General features: G+C 42.6%; 1 protein-coding gene across 1 annotated transcript in view; it reads left to right on the top strand.

The window, feature by feature from the left end:
- The first annotated feature begins 595 nt into the window (after positions 1-595).
- pgbd5 (piggyBac transposable element derived 5) overlaps positions 596-22,794 on the top strand; it is a 43,050-nt gene continuing 20,851 nt past the window's right edge. The window contains exons 1-2 of the mRNA XM_055635097.1: positions 596-1,527; positions 7,255-7,682. Of these exons, the coding sequence (XP_055491072.1) occupies positions 1,182-1,527; positions 7,255-7,682 (774 nt within the window). The 5' untranslated portion in view covers positions 596-1,181. The remainder of the gene's footprint in view (positions 1,528-7,254; positions 7,683-22,794) is intronic.

Genomic DNA, 22,794 nt, shown 5'->3' on the forward strand with positions numbered 1-22,794 from the left:
TCAAGAGTCATTTCCACCTGATACATTATCTTTGATCACCCACCCACTTGCTCTCATATTTGTCCATGCTTAGTTACTTCATCCATTGGTTGCAGGAGAAGCTCCAACGCATTTTGGGTCCAAGTGCCCCGCTCACTTCGTCCATACGCTACAGTCCAACCATAGAGGAGGGCATCGCTAAAAGGAGGGAGAAATGGGCCGGGCAATTTGTTTACAGAGAGTGGTTACATTGCATTGCCTGGTATTGTGGAGGCAAATACGATAGTGGCGTTATGAGGCTTTTAAATAGGCACATCGAAGTTCAGGGAATAGAGGGATATGAATGGGGTGGAAGATTGCAACCTTCACGTGGTCCGCCCTGTTTCGACTAATGCAATCAACTCGACGTGCACAAACGGAAGATCAAATAGAACAAGTTGTCCAACAACTTTAGGCTGTGCACGCCACACGGAAGAAGAAGGGATATGAATCATAGAAACATAGAACGGGCTGATGTGATCAGTTGAACTTGGCACGTCGTGTTAATGCACGGACATTGTGGGCCGAAGGGCCCGTTCCTGTGCTGTACTATTCTATGTTCTAGGTGCTGCACCAGCTCTATCCACAGGCTGCAGGAACCGCACCCGCTCCGTGCATCGGGTGCAGGTGTCCCACCCGCTCCGTGCATTGGCTGTTGGGACCGCACCCGCTTCGTGCATTGGCTGCAGGAGCCGCACCCGCTCCGTGCATCGGGTGCAGGTGTCCCACCCGCTCCGTGCATTGGCTGTTGGGGCCGCACCCGCTCCGTGCATTGGCTGCAGGTACCTCACCCGCTCTGTGCATTGGCTGCAGGTGCTCCACCGTGCATTGGCTGCAGACCCCGCACACACTCCGTGCATTGGCTGCAGACCCCGCGCACACTCCGTGCATTGGCTGCAGACCCCGCGCACACTCCGTGCATTGGCTGCAGACCCCGCACGCACTCCGTGCATTGGCTGCAGACCCCGCACGCACTCCGTGCATTGGCTGCAGACCCCGCACACACTCCGTGCATTGGCTGCAGACCCCGCGCACACTCCGTGCATTGGCTGCAGGAGCCGGTGCCCCCCCCGGCGCTCCGGGCCCGGGCTGGCGATAGCCGCTGTCATGCGCAGTTAGTATGCGGCGTTAACCCCTCCCGCCATCCCCCGCCCTTCATTTCCATGGCGACCGAGGAGGTGGCAGCAGCAGCAGCGGCTCGCCGGAAGGCGCTCTCCCTGCTCCAGGCGGCCCGCTCCCGCTACGAGAGCTTGCAAATCTCCGACGATGTGTTTGGGGAGTCCGGCGGAGGCAGCAGCAGCGATGACAACCCGTTTTACAGCACCTCGGCTGGCAGCTCGCAGTCCGACTGGGAGGAGGACGACGAGGAGGAGGAGGAAGAGCCGCCAGCGGCGGGCGGGTGCAGGAGGCCCGCGGGCACCGAGCGCCAGCCGGGCGAGGAGGATGAGGCGGCGGGATGGACGGAGCGACTGAAGGATATCGCCTTCCCTCCGTTCACTGACTCCACCGGTGAGGGACAACACTGGGCCCCACCTGTTGCCTCCTTGTTGTGTTGTGTTTCGGGTCGGTGAGCTCCCTCCCGAGTATTGATCCCGGAGCACCTGGAGCTCTGTGGGCAGATCAACCTCCCCTTGGGTTTGTTGCATCCATCCCTACTTCCCGGGTGCCACATGAGCTGCAAAGGCTGGGAGGGTTTGTTTGCAGATCTTTGGTGTTTGCTCGGTCAGGCGATGGCTCAAGGTCTTTCAGACATACATGCCTGTGTGAGTGACCACGGTGGTGCAAGTCTCTAAGCTACCCTTCTATTTATGCTCGCTTCCCGTTCTCTGGTCTCTCTGATGTGTAATGAGGTTTCCAGTTCCATGTGTGTAGTTTTGTAATCTGATTGAACGAGTTGCCCGATATGAGTTTACTCGTTAAGTATTGGTGGTTGAAACTGCAGTATATTTCTTTGGATTTTTATTCGAAATGCAATTAAAATAAGACGTTGGGTAGACTGAGTATTTCAGTTTGTGTTAAAATAATGATATATTTTAATGATTTGTGTTAAAGCATCATCACAATTCACTGTAGTTTTCAAACTAAATTAATTAGATCTTTTGCATTTCTGAATTCCTGCTGGTTCTTCTGATCGTCATTTTTTACAGATACTGCAGTGTAGTTTTCTTAGTGTGTCCAATTTTACATGCAGATATGTAAACAATATACAACTTCAGTTATTTTAACAAAAGAAAAGCAAAAAGCAGATGGTTCAGCTACATGATCAGAGATTTGTACTTCTGGTGGTGTACATTTTCAGTGGAATTCTAGATAGCTGTATTTTTCAATGGTGGATAAAGACACATTTAGATTCTGAAGACCATAATCTCATCAAATGAACTTGGGAGTGATGTAACCAGATAGATAAAACTTTAATCAATGGTTTATCTTCAGGTATCTATTGAAATTCTTGGTATTCAGCTCGCGGTCCGATATTAATCACGCAATATTCAGCGTGGCTTATGTGTAGGAAGGAACTGCAGATGCTAGTTTACTGAAGATCGATATAAAATGCTGGAGTATTTCAGCGGATTAGGTAGTATCTCTGGAGAAAAGGTAACTTTTCGGGTCTTCGGTTTGAAGAAAGGTCTCTAGCTAAAACGTCACCTATTTCCTTTCTCCGGAGATGTTGCCTGGCCCACTGAGATACTCCAGCATTTTGAGTCCATCTTTGGCTTATCTTGATGACAGTTTGATTTTAGGATGTTGGATTTGTTTATAACTATTTAAGTTTGTTTATATTAGTTTATGTCAGTATCGGTGATATATTCAGCATTTACTTCTCGTCTTTAGTTATACTAGAAATGATAGGCGTAACAACTGATTTGATATTATAAAAATTTGCTGCATGGAAAGAGTCCATTTGGCGCATCATGTCAATTCCATCTAAAAGCAGACTTTTAATCTCAAGTGGTACATGCAGCCAATGGACACATTAATCTTGTTTCTAAAACATGCAAGATTATGAGTGGTCTTGAGAGTTTGATCCTGATCTTGGTTGTTGTCTTTATGGAGTTTGTATGTTCTCCTAAAAGTGGAATAACATACAACTAATCTGAACGGGTGATTGATGGCCTGTGTGGACTCGGTGGACCAAAGTGCATGTTTTCATGCTGTATCTTTCAATCAATGTATGATGTTCCCCATTCAAGACTGAGATGTGGCAAAGATATTTTTCTGCAGCGTCGTTGTGAATGTTAGAGGATAGTCATAAGATTATAATGTCATTTGAGCGGCCCTTCAAGTCTACTTCGCCATTCAATCATGGCTGATCTATATCTCCCTTCTAACCCCATTCTCCTGCCTTTTCCCCATAACCTTAGAGGATAGTGGAAGAAGTATTTGAATATTGTTTAAGGCAAGTATTCTTGATAAGTAAGGGGGGGGGGGGGGGGGGGAGATGGGAGGGGTGAAAGGTTGCCACAAGTTAATGGGAGTATAGGGTTGAGGATGCAATTAGATCAGCCGTGATCTTATTAAATAGTAGATCAGGCTTGAGGGGCCAAGTGGCGTACCCCAATATCCAATTGGTGGTAGACACAAAATGCTGGAGTAACTCAGCGGGACAGGCAGCATCTCTGGAGAGAAGGAGTGGGTGACGTATCGGGTCAAGACCCTTCTTCAGACTGTCAGGGTAGTGGGCGGGACAGAAATAGAATGTAGTTGGAGACAGTAAGACTGGTGGGAGAACTGGGAAGGGATGGAGAGAGAGGGAAAGCAAGGGCTATTTGAAGTTAGTGAAGTTATTGTTCATCACTGGGGTGCAAACTACCCAAGTGAAATATGAGGAGCTGTTCCTCCAATTTTCGCTGGGACTCACTCTAACAATGGAGGAGGCCCAGGACAGAAAGGTAAATGTGGGAATGGGTAGGGGAGTTAAAGTGCTGAGCAACTGGGAGATCAGGTAGATTAAGGCGGACTGAGCGGAGGTGTTCGGCAAAATGATTGCCTAGCTTGCCCTTGGTCTCGCCGATGTACAGGAGTTGACACCTGGAACAGCGGATACATGTAGATGAGGTTGGAGGGGGTGCAAGTGAACCTCTGCCTCACCTGAAAAGACTGTCGGGGTCCTTGGATGGAGTCGAGGGGGGAGGTAAAGGGACAGGTGTTGCATCTCCTGTGGTTGCAGGGGAAAGTTCCTGGGGAGGGCATGTTTTGGGTGGCAAGCGAGGAGTTGACCAGGGAGTTGCGGAACGAATGGTCTCTGCGGAAAGCAGAAAGGGGTGGAAATGGGAAGATGTGGTCAGTAGTTGGATCCCGTTGGAGGTGGTGAAAATGCTGGAGGATTATATGCTGTATGTGACGGCTGATGGGGTGGAAGGCGAGGATGAGGGGACTCTGTCCTGGTTACGAATGCGGGGAGAGGGAGCAAGAACGGAGCTGCGGGATATCGAGGAGACCCTAGTGAGAGCCTCATCTATAATGGAAGAGGGGAACCCCCGTTTTATATAGGATGAGGACATCTCTGATGACCTGGTGTGAAAAACCTCATCCTGGGCGCAGATGCAGCGTAGACGGAGGAATTGGGAGTAAGGGATAGCGTCTTTACAAGAAGCAGTATGGGAAGAAGTGTAGTCTAGTTAGCCATGGGAGTCAGTGTGGTTTGTAATAGAAGTGTATGTTCTTAGATCTTAGTACATAGCATGCTGATTTGTTAATGCTCTTCAAATGATCAAAGGATACTTTTGAAATATGATGAGGATTTCCACCTCCAATACTCTTTAGTGCAGATAGGTCCAGGTTCCCACTACTTGTTGTATTTATAAAAGCAAATTATTAACCCTTGTAATCCTTCTACCAATCAACTTTATCTAGGAGAGCATAGATGTGCGTTCTCTCTGCTAAAATAAGTAGGTAATTTCTGTTCTTCTCTTGGCCTCTGTCTATTTCATCTGTAGTCAAGTCTCCCCTCAACTTTCTTCAGATCCAAAAAAAACATCCCCAGCCCGCATTCGTCTCATAACCAGAACTGTGCATGGAACTCTAGTTCTGGCCTGCCTAATTATTTATATAGTTTAGTCGAATCCTGCTTATGCATTCTAAAATTCAGCCAAGGCAAGAATCTCTTAAGGCTTCTTAACTATTTGTCCATCTGCCTGGCTTCCTTCAGAGATGCACTGACATGTGCTTCAAGATCCCTCTGGAGATTTCCTCCTGTGAAAGATATAGTTGAATTTGATAGGTTCTCAGTCCCCATTGCAGATGGTGGATTTTTTTTGGTTCACATTTTATCACCTTAATTTCAATTCTCCAGCTGCCAAGGACAGAATTCAAGTTTATCTTTGGATTCTGGATCTGGATGTTGGCTTCATAACAGCCATTATTCTGCCAAACCTACTTTATGGAAACGATGGACTTCCCATGCACCTTCTTCCCATATCCTATTGGTGATTTTAAATTTAAGAATCACTGAACCACGGCCAAACACACAGCATTTACACTATAATTATAATAATAATAATATATTTTATTGTCATTGCACATATGTGCAACGAGATTTGGTATGCAACTTCCATCCTATGTTATAACTTAAACAACTAATAAAATTTAGATTTAGATACCCTGAGAAACATGATTTATAACAAGAACAGTGAAACAGTCAAAACGGTCTAAAGTGCAGGTTACACAAAAAAGCTGGAAGTGCAATTGTGTCGGTGCCGGGTCGATGTGCGACATGACCATCCGAGGGAGACAGTTCATGGGGGTGGGGGGCACTCAGCAGGACCGGTTCAGAGCAGCTATAGGTCTGGGAATTAAGCTGTTCCTGAGTCTGGAGGTGCGGGCATAGAAGGCCTTGTAACGTCTGCTGGAAGGTAGGAGTTCAAACAGTCCATTACAAGGGTGTGAGGAGTATGCTATAATATATAGTATCTGGATATGTTTGTCAATGAAGAGTGTGGAGGTGGGATGGAAGAGGTTTAGGAGATGCAAAAGCAAATAAATTGCCACTGGAATCACAATCTAAATAAGTAATTCTAAGCTTGCGAATTCCTGTTGCGTGTTACAGTGAATGAACTTCAGTAACAGACATTATGATATCTGTCAATGAGTATGCCAGCCCTATAATCATTGAACTAACTGATTTTATTATGGACTTGGAGCAACATCACTGGAGTTACTGACACTGAAGCTAGAGCTGTGAGTTTTTCTGCCAGCAACAACAGCTGTATTTCATTCATCTCAATCCATTCATCCAAAGAAGCAAAGCATGCTACCAATGAAACTTTGTCCACGTCTCCTATCCCTGGAATTCTATTCACATCGTTGTATTTATACTTTTTGTGTTTGGAAACTTGAATGTGGAGTTAACTACTTGGTAGATCAGATAAATTGGGTGAGCAGATTTTAATTTAACCTGGTTCAGGTATATTATCGCCATGCATACTGAGGTACAGTGAAAAGCTTTGTTTTGTATGCTATCTAAACGGATCAGATAATACTATCAATACAATCGTCAAACCCAAGTACAATAAGTGTTTTTGTTGAATGGTTTTGCTAATGCCCCACATTTAGATGTTATCTGGAGTTTTCATCTTCCTAATTTAGAGGATAGGCCAAAGAGTATGCCAATCAGGAACGTCAGAATTCCCTCCTTAAACATCTCCTGGCTTTTATTTTCTATACACCATATAAAATATTTCATAATGCATACCAGTTTTATAAAACAAATTTTGATGGTGTTGGGATGTTTTGCAATATTAAAGGGAAAGTACCAGCTCAATAGTTTAGTATGTTCGGGACTTGACAGTTCATTAATTATGTGGTTAACCCAATCTTGCCTCAGACATTCCTTTGACCAGTGTGCCTTTCCTGAAGTGCTGGAGCATGTTGGTTAATGAAGTGCTGGACAACTGAGAGTTATGTAACTATATCATAGTCTACTCACAATAATGCAAATTTAATCCGGATAACATTTTGGTGAAGTCAGCTCCTTCAAACCGCTTCTGGGGGGGGGGGAGGGGGGGGGGGGGCTTTCTGTAGACCCAAGACAATACTGAACATGTTTCTAAATAATGGGATCCAACGAAGAAGTATGAAGAAGATAATGAGAGAAACATTCTGCTCATGATTAGCATTATTGCAGTTGTCTGAATTAAGTTGTTTAAGATTTGCTTTTCCTTGAAGCAATATGCAATGCCTGGACCAAATATTTATAGCAATCTAACTGAATCACTGTTTCTCTTTTTCTTACCACAGGTCCTGTACATAAGATGCCTCTAAATGCAAGTGCAATTGACTTCTTTCAACTCTTTGTCCCTGATAATGTTATAAGGAACATGATTGTTCAAACAAATATGTATGCCAAAAAGTACCAAGAAAAATTTGGCCACGATGAAGGTTGGAGTGCTGTTAGTCTTCCAGAGATGAAAACCTTCTTGGGATATATGATTTCCACCAGCATTCACCACTGTGAGTCTGTCCTCAGTATATGGAGCAGTGGGTTTTATAGCAACAAAAGCATTGCATTGATGATGACACAAGCCAGATTTGAAAAGATCCTGAAATACTTCCATATTGTAGCATTTCGATCCAGCCAGACAACACATGGTCTATATAAGATTCAACCTTTTTTGGATTGCCTACAAATGACATTTGATACAGCATTCAAGCCTTCTCAAACCCAGGTACTGACAATATGTATCGTAAAGTATATCCTGGGCATGATTAACCCTTTCTAATTGGATTTTGAGAATATTGGTTAATAAGATTATGGAAGGTAGGGTTTACCCACTGTTTATCTTGAACAATGTTCTGAGTCTTATTGGAATTATACGAGGTAAGTTTTAGAAAAGTAAATGTGTCCATGCTACTGTGTGTCATTAATGGAACTTTGCTCCATGGATTGTACTCGCATGTACTGAATACCAGCAAGCACTCTATGTTGAGTCCCTGTTCATTCAGCAGATTCAAACTGTGACTACTGACCAGCAGATACTGGACATTACTAGTCTTGTAGAGCTGGAGCATTCAACATGGGGCACAAGATGCAATGGCAAAATGTGCAAGAAAATAAATTAAAAGGAAGGGGATGATTCACGATTCTTCCTTCAACGACAACTAATTTGTTAATACTCGTCACTTGGGTTTGTCTATGCAATGCTGTGGTGGTTCCATGAAAGCAGCAGCATTTCTGTGCTGTTATTGTGGCGAATATTGACGTGGGGAGATAGAATCAACTCTGGGTACTGTCTTGACCTTGGCTGTCGTTTTGATTCTTTATTTTTTTTAAAGCATTTGACCAAGAGTTTTTTTTTTTGCTAAATCAGTTTGTTGACACAACGTGATCCTTTTGTCATGTGTTCTTGCGATTCTTAGTACTGTTCTCTCTGCCCATGCAAGTCATCTTTACAGTCTAGTTGATCTAGAAATTGTTATAAATATGAAAAAAATTAGGTTTTCAAGTAATTGAAATGTGGCCTGAAATATCGTCTCCCTTCATTGCCCTCCACTTTCATAGTGTCAGCTATTTCTGACATCATCTCAATAGACAATAGGTGCAGGAGAAGGCCATTTGGCCCTTCGAGCCAGCACCGCGATTCAATGTGGTCATGGCTGATCATCCCCAATCAGTACCCTGTTTCTGCCTTCTCCCCATATCCCCTGACTCCGCTATTTTTAAGAACCCTTTCTAGCTCTCTTTTTAAAGCATCCAGAGAACCTGCCTCCACCGCCCTCTGAGGCAGAAAATTCCACAGACTCACCACTCTCTGTGAGAAAAAGTGTTTCCTCGTCTCCGTTCTAAATGGCTTACTCCTTACTCTTTAACTGTGGCCTCAGTTCTGGACTCCCCCAACATCGGGAACATGTTTCCTGCCTCGAGCGTGTCCAAGCCCTTAACAATCTTTTATGTTGCAATGAGATTTCCCTCTCATCCTTCTAAACTCCAGCGTGTACAAGCCCAGCTGCTCCATTCTCTCAGCATATGACAGTCCTGACATCCCAGGAATTAACCTTGCTGCACTTCCTCAATAGCATGAATGTCCTTCCTCAAATTAGAGGACCAAAACTGCACACAATACTCCAGGTGTGGTCTTACTAGGGCGCTGTACAACTGCAGAAGGACCTCTTTGCTCCTATATTCGATTCCTCTTGTTATAAAGGCCAACATGCCATTCGCTTTCTTCATGCTGCACCTGCATGCTTACTTTCATAGACTCCCCTGCACCACATCCACTAATCGTGTTCTCTCTAATCCTGTAGCCCTCAACTCTAATAAGGAGCATATGGTTGTTCTAGAAATATTTAAATACATTTTTGAAATGTAAAACGCATGCCTTTATGAAATACCCACAGATTTTACACATTAAGAAAACACTATCGGTTCCAAACATTTTAAAGGTAACAGCTTCAAAGGTACTCTGATTTTTTTTTCTCTCTTCACCAAACTCATTACCTTGCTGAAGGGAAGGTGCAATCATTTCTGCCCGAATACTGGGACATTTTGTAATCAATAGAACTCATTATATATGCCATTTGAGGGAGGATCTCCTATCTCAGCGGGAGTTAAACGCACAGAAGCATTTTGATATTTGACCACATTCATAATGGTATATGTGAACTTCAGGTTATTTTTAGATCATTTTTGAAGAGAGGACTGCTTGCAATATGAACAATCAATACAACCTATTGTTGTTGGCAGTAAGTGGTAGTTGGTGAGTCTGCCGAGGCTTAAAATAGATAGCATGAAAGCTATCACATGACTTCCTGGCTTGTTAAACGACTAAACGTTACTTGTAAAAATGTAAGAAAAGGAGACCTAAATACATTCAGCTAATGGTCCATTCGACTATTTGACAGAGCAGCATAACACAATATAGGATCCCTATTAAACATTATCTGCTTAGATGTTCAAAACAACTTTTGAAGGAGTACCACGCAAGAGGAGACAACTGATATTAAAAAAAAAAAGTAAGAAAGGTAAGGAAATGAGCTAGATTTGGTGAACAGTTGTTAGGTGGAATATAATGTTGGGGAGTGGGTCCATTGGTAATGGAATAGAAAATGTGTTTATTTTGTAATCACTGAGAGATTATTAAACTATACAGGAGGTCTGATTGTTATCAAACTCGTGTCAATATGCAGAATAAGTAATGAGGAAGGCAAATGGAAAAGAGGAAACTGCAGAGTAGCTGCAGATGCTGGCTTATACCAAAAATAGACATGAAGTGCTGGAGTAACTCAACGGGTCAGGCAGCATCCCTGGAGAACACGGATGGTTGCAGTTGAAAAAATGAGGACCAATCAGGGCCTGGATTCAAGGAGCCATTTTCTTGTGTTTGTATTGCTTTCTGGGATGACCAAGATTTTCAGACTGAGAGACGAGGCAAAATGAACTTAAAAGGAAAGATCCTATCAAAACAGGATGTAATTCTAAGGGCTTCACAAGGTATATGGTGAGAGGCCTGTTTCCTTGTCTGTGAGATCTAAAATAATGGCACTTTGTCAGCCAATAAGGGTAGTGAATGTTTGCAATTCTGTATCCTGTTGAGATTTGATGCTCATTGCTGAGTATTCCCAGGTTTATAAACTTGGAATATTTCAATGAACTTTATTTATCCATTAGGAACTTTGGTTTCTCCAGCCATACAACAAAAAGAAACAATTTTACAAGACACACAAACAACTCAATTCACACAGTCATCCATCACAGTGAATCTCCTCCTCACTGTGATGGAAGGCAAAGTATTGTCTCTCCCCTGCTGTCCATCCTCCCCCGATGTAAAATCCCCCGGCGGGCGATGGTAAGTCCCGCGGCCGCTCAGGCCGTGCCAGCGATGTAAGGCCCTGCTCCGAGTCTTAATGTTGGAGGCCCCGGCGGGCGATGGCAAGTCCCGCGGCCGTTCAAAGCCGCGCCGGGCGATGTCAGGCCCAGCTCCGGGTCGTTTTCAGCCCAGCAACTCGGGCGGGAGAAGCTGCCACCGCAGGAGCCCAGAAAAGCAGTCTCCCACCAGGGACCCGCGAGCTCCCGATGTCACCTTCCACAGGCCCGCAGCTGGAGCCTCCGAAGCCCCGAAGTCTGGTCATGGCCGCGCGCCACCACAGCTCCCCACGCCCTTTAAAAGTGTCCCCCCCCCCCCCCGCCGCCATGTCATATAAGAATGAAATTTGGAAATGATCTTGCTCCAATCGGTCAGTTAGAACATATGACTTGTACCTTTATTTTGCCTTTTGTTTTCACGTAAGAGGCTTTTGAGCAATATTGAAGTCTTTGATATTAGTTTTAGAATATTGAGTTAAATTGAGAACAGGTTGGACAGATACCACCATCATCATCATTGTTGAAAACATCAGCGGGCATGGTGCCTTACAATGCTATGTACGACAGTGATCGCAACTTCTACTGAAGTGTGGATGGCTGTTGGCTCATTAGGAGCTCATCCGCCCTTTGACAGGTCTTGTTATAGGTCCTGCTGGGGGTCCACAGCCCCCTCCTCACCTGGCAAACAAGGTGTGGGAGACGGTTTAGTCGCCGACTGTCTGACCAAGGAACAGGTAGCACGGGATTACATGGTACCCGTGGCGGGGGGAACTCCATCCGACCTGACCATAAGCTGCAGTTGAGCAATTATATATGAATTTAGACCTGTTTGTTGATCGCTGTGCAGTGTTGTCCAGTGGGATATGTGCTGGCAATAATTAACATTCCTTAATATTTTTATTATTATATTGGTCTGTAGATTGCTGATGATAGCTGATGAAGTGTGTAAGTATTTGAACTTTGGACATTGTGTCATCTTGCAAAATGATATCTGGAAGATATTGCATGGATTTGGCTGGATACACCAGAGTACATGGAAACATAGAAAATAGATGCAAGAGTCAGAACCACTATTCAATATGATCATGGCTGATCATCCAAAATCAGTACCCCATTCCGGCTTTATCCCCATATCCCTTGATTCCCTCAGTCCTAAGAGCTAAATCTAATTCTTTCTTGAAAACATCCAGTGAGTTGGCCTCCACTGCCTTCTGTGGCAGAGTACCTGGAATTGTTTGTTGTTACCCATCTGTGATTATGGTAGCAGGTGAAAGCAACATACATACAACTCATTGGCATGGAGATTTGAGAGCACATTAAGGCTAACATTGATACTTATCCTCATGTACCTTAAAGTGGTGGAAAAGTATAACGACCATCTCAAGAGCTGGATTGGACCCTGTGTTGGTGTTGGCCATTGGTAGTGAAAAGGTTTTGGATATTCTTGCAAGATCACATTGCTAATTGCGTTCTCTCCTAGAGTGTGTGCTGGTCATAAACATTATAATTTTGATGTTTATGTGATTTGTTTTCTGTGTGAAAATTGTTTGTTACATTCACATTATAGGATGGTATCTACACTTCAAACGTACTTAGTTCGCTGTTAAAGTGCTTTGGAAGAGAAAGTAATTGTACAAATACAAGACATGAGACTGCAGATGTTGGAATTTTCAGTGAAAAACGCAAACTGCTGGAGGAATTTTGTGAAGGGAAATGGGCAGGTATTTTGGATTGGGACCTTTCTTTAGACTGATTGAGTATCTTAAAAGTTTCTTAAAAAGTTCCTCCTTAAATCTGAAAACGGGTTGCAATGCGAAATGTTGCCTGTCCATTTTCCCCCTGCAAATGCTGCCTAACCTGCTGAGTTCTTCCACAAGTCTGTTGGTCTTTTACAAACTGTTGATAGACATCTAGTTGATTGGCCCTGTGTGTCAAAGATATGAATGTCACAGTTTACCATGAACATTCTTCTCCCAGAGTGAGTTTTAGAAAGCTGTAATGGCAATACTTTTTTGTTTTCCTTGAATAACTAAACTTAAGTTAGAATTGCAATAATTTGTGTAAATAGAGACATAGAGTGATACTGTGTGGAAACAGGACATTCGGCCCAACTTGGCCACAGCAGCCAACATGTCCCAGCCACACTAGTCCCACCTGCCTGCGCTTGATCCATATCCCTCCAAACCTGTCCTATCCATATACCTGCCTAACTGTTTCTTAAACGTTGGGATAGCCCCAGCCTCAACTGCCTCTTCAGGCAGCTTATTCCATACACGCACCATCTTTTGTGTGGAAGAACCTCTCCGATTCCTATTAAATCTTTTCCTCTTCACCTTAAACCTATGTCCTCTGGTCCATGATTCACCTACTCTGGTCAAGACTCTGTGCATTTATGGAATCTATTCCTCCCATGATTTTATACACCTCTATGAGATCATCCCTTATCTTCCTGCGCTCCAGTGAATAGCGTCCAGACTACTCAATCTTTCCCTGTAGCTGAGTCCATTCAGTCCTGGCAACATCCTTGTAAATCTTCTCTGTACCCTTTCCAGCTTGACAACATCTTTCCTATAATGTGGTGGCCAGAACTGAACACAATACATGCGGTCTCACCAACGTCTTATGCAACTGCAACATGACCTCCCAACGTCTATACTCAATACTCTGGCTGATAAAGGCTAATATACCAAAAGCCTTTTTGATTACCTTATCTACCTGCGACTTGACCTTCAAGGAACCATGCACCTATACTCCTAGATCCCTCTGCTCTACAACACTACCTAGAGCCCTACCATTCACTGTGTAGGTCCTGCCCATGTTAGATGTCCCAAAATGCAACAACTCACATTTCTCTGCATTAAATTCCATCAACCATTCCTCAGCCCACCTGGCCAATCGATCAAGATCCTGCTGCAATTTTTCACAGCCATCTTCACTATCTGCAAAACCACCCACTTTTGTATCATCAGCAAACTTGCTAATCTAGCCATGTATATTCTGATCCAAATCATTGATATAGACGACAAACAGTAATGTGCCCAGCATCGAACCCTGAGGCACACCACTAGTCACAGGCCTCCAGTCCAAGAAGCAATCTTCCACCATCACCCTCTGCTTCCTTCCGTGAAGCCAATTTTCAATCCATTCAGCTATCTCTCCTTGGATCCCATGCGGCCTAACCTTTCAGAGCAGCCTACCATGCTGAACCTTGTCGGCTGCTTTACTGAAATCCACGAATACAACATCTGCAACTCTGCCCTCATAGACCTTTTTGGTCACGTCTTCAAAAAACTCATCAGATTTGTGAGGCACGACCTCCCACGTACAAAACCATGCTGACTATCCCCTATCAGCCCATGTCCATCCGAATGCCTGTATAACCTATCCCTCAGAATACTCTCTAGTAACTTTCCAACTACAGGTGTAGTTGGAAAGTTGATGTAGTAATTTTCCCCACCGCAATATAGGACCAAACAGACACAGCAGTGATTAGAACTAAGCTGTTCGAGCATTACAAGCAGCAATTATTTTGTCATTACTTTAGGAGTTTATTTTACAACGATGGCTTTAAAATTATATTTTTTTAAAGTCCCCCCCCCCCAGATTAAAGTGGCATTACAAAACTAGAATATGATTCATCTCATGCTTCCACTGATTGATAGCAAATATTTCAATTGTTGTTTAGAGTAACACTACCAGATGCTGAGATCCAAGCCTCTTGATTTTTCTGTACATTTTCAGAAATAAAAGTTCAGTATTTGATGGGGATTTAGCCCTGATGCATTTATGAAGGTTGTCATATGGGATTAAACTCATTATTCCCAGTACCATAGCAAAAAACAAATGGTTGGAAAAATTCAGTGGGTCAAACAGCATCTAAGAAAGCATAGGCATGGATAATGTTTTGGTTTGACGACCTGCATCAGTCCTGATTCCAGCATCTGCAGTCTTTTGTGTCTCCATTGACAGCATTATGATATGCATTGAATGATTGACAGCCATTGCGTGACACAAGTAGATGAACAGATCATCACTGGATACCGATAATGACCACAAAGTATTGAGTGTAATCCTCATTGTTTTGTCTTCAGGGAGGACACGAATCCTTGATGGAGAATGGGCAATAAACTATTCAATTTTCATACAGAGTTTGGAGATGGTAATTAATGATTACGGGTATGACGGAGTCATATTGTGGCTTGTGATTTCAGATATATTCTATTACATACTGGCCAATTTTCTGATAACAAATGATGATAAGTTGACCATTTACTGTTTATGAAACTGTGTGCAATAAAAAGATTATAAGTCTTACATATTATTTATGTTCATAATCTACACTTCCAGCATTGCCTATTCCTCGGCAGTATTCATTGGTATATTTAATGCGCATTTCCTTGAGAAGGCACAGTAAGATAAGGGAATAACCAAAACTCTATATTGTGATGTGGAGAAACCAAATGCATTTTGAGCTGTATGTCAATAGAGCTTTAAAATTAACAGGTAGGTAAGGTGGTTAAAAGGGAGGCATGGAGTTTAAGAGCAGGGAGGCTATGATAAGACTGCATAGCATGTTTATTATGCCGCAGCTTAAGTGCTGCGTTTAAGTCTGGTCACCGCATTATAAGAAAGATCCAATTGCATTTAGAGAGTGCAGATAATTCAAAGCTGCCATTGCTTTCCAACAAAGTGATGTACAACATTGAAGCTTCAAACAATTTTCCAATCCAGTTTGAATGTCCTAGACAGTGCCTCCCCATTATTGTTGGCCTGTTCCCAATGTTTGGCAACATTATAGGCAGCTGTGTTTCATTTGTCCTAATGCTTGAACAACTTCGCCAGAGATGGTTCTGGGTTCACTTGTGCTTCCATTCATTGGTCTCTGGCTGAATTTGCGACTGCTCCTGACACTGTGATAGTAATAATTTGCATGTTAGTATGGGGACACAATGCACTGCAAATGCTGCAATCGTGAGCCAAACACAAAGTGCTGGAGAAACTCTAGGTTAGGCAGCATCCATGGAGGAAACAGACAGGTGGTGCTTCGGGTCGGGACCCTTCCTCCTGGTTATGTCTGAAGAAGGGTCCCGACCCATAACGTTGTCTATCTGAACCTCTGCAGAATTGCCCGACCCACAGAGTTCATCCAGCACTGTGTGTTTTGCAAGTTAGCACTTGTTAATTAACATTCTTTATTGATGATTCTCAATTAACTCCAGTAGGTCAGCCCCATTGTCTGCAGCTTGACACCAGACTCCCAAACGCAAGCACACTGTTCCATCCCTGTTATGATCGGAGATTTCCAGAAGAGAGAACCATTGCCAAGGCATTCTCATGGTCTCCTTGATAAAGTATAACATCCTCCCCATCTCAAAGGCTTCCCTGGACCATTCAAAATGGACAAGTCCCAGACAACTCACTCACCTACTTTGTCAAGTGCCATTTGGAACTGTGTCTGTGGACCCCAGAAAGAATATTTTGACCCTCGCAGTGAGGATCTTGGAATTCCCTCCTTTATGGCAACACGGGAATACCTTCAGCAAGTGATTCAAGGTGATTGCTGAGCACAACTTTCTTGAGGGTGATTTGGAAATGAATATCTTTTGCCCCAAACTAAAACATTGTCATTCCATGTTCTCCAAAGATGCTGTCTGATCTGCTGAGTTACTCCAGCACTTTGTGTCCTTTTTGGTGAACCAGCATGAGTAGTTCCTCTCTTCTGCTATTTTATGTACAACATTGAAATTATGAGAGAATGCATTTTTAAAAACATGAGCGCCTTCTCATTGTATTCCTGAAAAATCAAATATGTTTTCTATTTACCTTTACCTCTGGATATTAAGAAGTATCCAGCTAAATATGAATGATGCCTAACACCTGTTCGCACTTGTGCATTAATTCTTCCTCTCCTTCTAATGTTTCTGCATCTGCAGAATAATGATTCATTCCAGACAAACCCAGTTCCACAAAGCTTCCTGATCTTATGATGATGATGGTGGTGGTGGGTGTGAGTTGAAGATGGGTGACATTTGTGTTACTGCATTTGAAATTGTGATGTATGTATAATGTGTGCAGAGCAGAATATAACAGTTGCTAATTATTATGTCCATTGCACTTGACATCCTCTGTGCATAATGCCTTTGTTTTGTCCGTGTAGACCCTGCCACTTTAAACAATGGATATATTGTGTTTTAGGCGATTACAATGAGGCTCTGAAGTTATAAAACAGTTCAGTTCACAACTTGGCTTCCTCCCAAAATATCTAAAATCCAACCTCCGCAGCAGTTCCTTAGTGGTTCGGTGTGAATTTATTTTACTTCCCAAATTAACTGTTCAGTAATCTTGGAAAGAGATTTTGTTTCAATTGTACAATATTGCATAAAATACATGCACAGAAGCAAGCCATTCAGTTCTGTGCTTAGAAAAGGTTGGTCTAGGCCTACAAAAGCTTGCAAACGCCATGCTCCGTCAGTTTACTTTAGTTAAGTTCAGTTTGGCCTTGGTTGCATTCATACTCTTCCCTAGCCCATCTTCATCTAACCCCGATCCAAGATTTCTTTGAAAAAATGATGTCTGGTGAAAGGCTCTCAGCAGATATTTACTGTGCACTCATTGACATCCACAGTTATCTTATTGCATTTTCTCCCACTTGACTTTATCCAATTCTTCAGAATTTTCAGTTCTTCAAATGTTGTTGTCTATGTTTAAATGGTGCCTCTTTCAATCCACTGCGTGCCATGTTGTTTGCCTCACCAAGCATACCCATCCACCATGACTTATGGGGCCCTTTTTGCACTTTTGCCCTTTCTCTTTCTCTCTCCTAGACCACAATAAGTTTCCCTTTTGTCTAGAGTCAACAGTGTTTAACAATGGAACAATGAAATTCTTATTTGCTGCCCATTAAAGCACAATGCAAAAAATAAATATACAATACTCAATAACTTAACCAGTAATACTAGGTAACCCGACTGTAATAATGAAGGGAGTGCAAATTGTAATTGGATTGGGAATTAGACATGGTTGTTGAATATGTAAAATTAGTGCTTTGAATTTCAAAGGTGAATGTAATCTTTGAACCAGAACATTGGCAAAATTAATCATGTCTTCTTCACTCTTCTACTCTCTGCTCAATATTTTAAAGCTGTGAATATTATGTTCATATATGCTTCATCCTCCATAAACAAAAACTACCTCATTGGAAAACATTGTAAAATATGCATAATTTTCATTGTTAAATTTATTAAAACCTCCTTCGTCTTTTAACTTTTAAGATTTTAAGTACAGAGGAGATTTACTAGAATGTTGCCTGGGTTTCAGCAACTAAGTTACAGAGAAAGGTTGAAGAAGTTAGGTGTTTATTCTTTGGAGCACAGAAGGTTAAGGGGGGACTTGATAGAGGTCTTTAAAATGATGAGAGGGATAGACAGAGTTGACGTGGATAAAGCTTTTCCCATTGAGAGTAGGGAAGATTCAAACAAGAGGATGACTTGAGAATTATGGGACAGAAGTTTAGGGGTAACATGAGGGGGAACCTCTTTACTCGGAGAGTGGTAGCTGTGTGGAATGAGCTTCCAGTGGAAGTGGTGGAGGCAGGTTCGATTTTATCATTTAAAAATAAATTGGATAGGTATGTGGATGGGAAAGGAATAGAGGGTTATGGTCTGAGTGCAGGTAGATGGAACTAGGGGAAAATAAGTGTTTGGCGTGGACTTGAAGGGCCGAGATGGCCTGTTTTCCATGCTGTAATTGTTATGGTTATTCCGCAGAATGCTCTTGATTGACAGCATGCTGTCAATCAAGAGCATTTCTTGAGCATTGCGCAGAGAGGTTAACTGTTTCTCATAGTTTAAATTGCATAATTTTACCACACTTTTCTGCGTAAAATTAGTTATTTTATACTTCCCCCCCACTTTTATTTTGTGATGAAACTTCACTAAACTTTATCCAAAACAACTACTTCACTAAACTTCATCTAAAACATTGTTGCCACATTTGCATCGTACTGTTCACCATCATCTCTGTACCCATTAGCCCATCGTGACGTGGGGCAGATCTGTCCATGAATTGCTCGTATTTAGAATGATCACACGTCAAATCCCTTGATTGACTGAAGGGTCTCGATCCAAAAAGTCACCCATTCCTTCTATCCAGAGATGCTGCCTGTCCCGCTGAGTTACTCAGCATTTTGTGTCTATCCTCCATTGACTGTCCTCTTTCCTCCTCTGTAATTGTATTCCTCCCCACCACCCTCCCATCCTTGAGCTCCGTTTTAGCTTTTGTGCCACACAAATTTTTCGTTAATCCTCTCCAGATTTCATTTCTTCAGCTCTATAGACGCCAGGCTTTGGAATACCCTCTCTAATCCTCACTGCTTCTAAATATCTCTCCTTTTTCCACTTATCTGAAATGAAACCTTTGCGATCCAATGTCATGTGTTATATTTTGGGACATTTTCCAATCTTGGCAAGATTTTATGTTTTCTCACGCAACGTTTATTTGGAGAGGGAAATGTACGAAATGAATTTAAAAATGAAAGGAAACCGGAAGAAGTTTATCTACTGCTTTGAATTTAAATTACTTGCAGTTGGGTAGGGAGCTGGCTGAGTGGGAATGAAATAAACACAACTGTTCTTTAATTTCTCCATGATATCAATTAACACGCCTTTGATTTATTTTGCTGACTTTTCAAAAATACTAATTATCAATTAGTGTTTCCGTCATCATATATTTAAATAGTGCAGGAGACTCTCCACCCCATCAAACCTGTGTCACCAAAATGCAATTATTTTGTTAAGGATCCCCTGCAGCATCGTTTGTTCACTTAGAACTGAATCATCACATGGTGATTCAGATAGTGCTTGCAGTGAACAGATGCTATATTTCCATTCTATATATGATATTTAATATTTTTATCAGTGGTAGAGAATAAGTTAAAAAAATATTGTCGATTATTCTTCGTGGACTTGTGGTCTTTACCTTTCATTGCATTGATGTTATGTGGCTGCCTTTGGAAAGCCTAACGTTTATAGAAACATAGAAATTAGGTGCAGGAGTAGGCCATTCGAGCCTGCACCGCCATTCAATATGATCATGGCTGATCATCCAACTCAGTATCCCGTACCTGCCTTCTCTCCATACCCTCTGATCCCCTTAGCCACAAGGGCCACATCTAACTCCCTCTTAAATATAGCCAATGAACTGGCCTCGACTACCCTCTGTGGCACAGAGTTCCAGAGATTCACCACTCTCTGTGTGAAAAATGTTCTTCTCATCTTGGTTTTAAAGGATTTCCCCCTTATCCTTAAGCTGTGACCCCTTGTCCTGGACTTCCCCAACATCGGGAGCAATCTTCCTGCATCTAGCCTGTCCAACCCCGTAAGAATTTTGTAAGTTTCTATTAGATCCCCTCTCAATCTCCTAAATTCTAGAGAGTATAAACCAAGTCTATCCAGTCTTTCTTCATAAGACAGTCCTGACATCCCAGGAATCAGTCTGGTGAACCTTCTCTGCACTCCCTCTATGGCAATAATGTCCTTCCTCAGATTTGGAGACCAAAACTGTACGCAGTACTCCAGGTGTGGTCTCACCAAGACCCTGTACAACTGCAGTAGAACCTCCCTGTTCCTATACTCAAATCCTTTTGCTATGAATTATTGTGTATCCCTTGTTGCCCTTGGAAAGCAGTGATGAATTCATGCTTTGAACTGGTGCAGTCTATATGGTTAAGGTAATGTCATAGTGCAGGTCCTCCCTATCTTATGAACACCTGACTTATGTATAGCCTCTACACACAAGCGAGCAGCTGGGAGTCCAGTGGGATGGATTTGGTGGCGACTGTAGGGCTGCAGGATTTTTTTGCTGTGCAGAACTATGGTTCATGGCTGCATTTCCAACTTGCAAACTCTTTAGGTATGAGCAGTTCTCAGAGATGGAGCCTTACTGCCTTACTGAAGGACCTGTTCTGTGAATTAGGAAGATACAGGATTTTAATCTAGTGCTGATGAAGGATCAGCAATATATTTGTACATCAAGACAGTATGATTTGTATGGGAAATTACAGGTAATGGTGTTCCCTGAGCCTGCCGACCATGCCATTCTCTGTAGTACAAGTTGTTGGTTTAGGAAGTAATTGAAGAATTCACCCAGAGAGTTGTGAATTTATTGAATTCCCTGCCACAGAGGGCAGTGGAGTCCAAATCACTGGATGGATTTAAGAGAGAGTTAGATAAAGCTGTAAGGGTTAGTGGAGTCAAGGGGTATGGGGAGAAGGCAGGCACGGGTTATTGATAGGGGACGATCAGCCATGATCACAATGAATAGCTATGCTGGCTCGAAGGGCCGAATGGTCGCCTCCTGCACCTATTTTCTATGTTTCTAATTGCATTACCTCATTTTATAGATGATACCTACTCTGGTTGGGGTGGAGGCAGTGATTATTTAAGATGGTGGAATGGGTTCTAACAAGGAAAATATTGCTTCTAGATTAAGAGCTTTGAGTATGGTAGTTGCTTTCATCCAGGAGAGTGGAAAGTATTCTCTCGCGCTCCTGATTTATACCTTGTTATACCTTGCACTTTATACCTTTACACTCGAGGGTATTTGGGAAAACATGTGGCGAATCGCTTGCTGAAGAATACACATCCTTCTTAAACACATTATGTAATCTTCCCATGTAACTGCTTTATCTGTACAGTTTCTGGTCAATGGTAAACCTCTTCCCTCTACTGCTGCCCCCATTTCCCCATCACCATCTCCAAAGTTGTTAATGATGGGAAGCTTGATACTTCTACTGTCATTGAATATCAAAGAAGCTAGTTAGATATTGCCGATATTCATTGCCCAGCACCTCTATGCGCGAGGCCACAGTGAGCCTCTCAGCACCCAACATTGTAATCAGCTTCTATTAGATATTATAGAAATTAAAATTCTTGGACTTGGGTTGGGTTCAGATCGGTCACTGACGGGTTGGATTCACTTGGGTTTTATGTTACCCCCAAGTAAATCTCTCTTTGTTGTTTGTTACTGATCTGCTCTGTGTCTGTGCCTTATTTAGACCTTGCTATGTGTGGGCAAATTGAATCAATACTTCAGTTGGTAGCAAACATCATCTTTGATCATATTGTTGCTAATGTAGCTTTAGATGGCAGGGCCAAAGCTCGGCAATCTCTTGGTGCTGAAATAATTGACCTTCAACCGCTGCAGTCATCTACGTTTGTGTAAGATATGACCCCACTCTGCCAGACTTAGTTCTCTGATTTCGATTTTATTTGAAGTTCATTGTTGATGCCAGTAGTAATCATTGTCTCTGTACTGTACACTGACAATGACAATTAAAATTGAATCTGAATCTGAATCTGAAATTCCATGTGTGGCCAAGGTTGCCTGGAGCCTTGTGACCCAGAAACCTAAAAGAACATAAGTTGATTCTTGGTGAGTAAATGAGGCTTGACAAATCTCCCCCTTGATGATCTGGCTGTCTTTATATACATTTCTCATTCTCGACCTATATTCATAACAAGCACAGACGGGTTATGATCTGTTTGATGTGTTAGCAACATTTCCCTTTTATTTGGCACATGTCCCTCCCAACCTGTCCAAATATTGTTTAAACACTGCACATGCATACCTTAACCACTTCCTCTGGCACGTTGCTCCATATGCCTACCAGATTCTGTGTGGGAAAACCTACCCCTCGGATCCCCTTTTAAATTCCATCCACATCTTGAATTTGTGCTTTCTAATTTTTGACTCGCTGGACTGGGAAAAGAAATTTGACCATCCGTCTTATCTATGTCCCCCTTGATTTTACAAACCTCTAAGGTCATTCCTCGGCCTCCTTCACTCTAGGGGAAACAACATTAGTCTTATTCAGCCTCGCCTTATAACTCAGGCCCTCGGGATTCAGCAACATCCATCCTACGAGATGGGGAGTCACATACAATTGTTCTATTTAAGAGGCATTTAGTTAGACCTTTAAC

The sequence above is a fragment of the Leucoraja erinacea genome, chromosome 5 (assembly GCF_028641065.1).
Source record: "Leucoraja erinacea ecotype New England chromosome 5, Leri_hhj_1, whole genome shotgun sequence".
NCBI lineage: Eukaryota > Metazoa > Chordata > Chondrichthyes > Rajiformes > Rajidae > Leucoraja > Leucoraja erinaceus.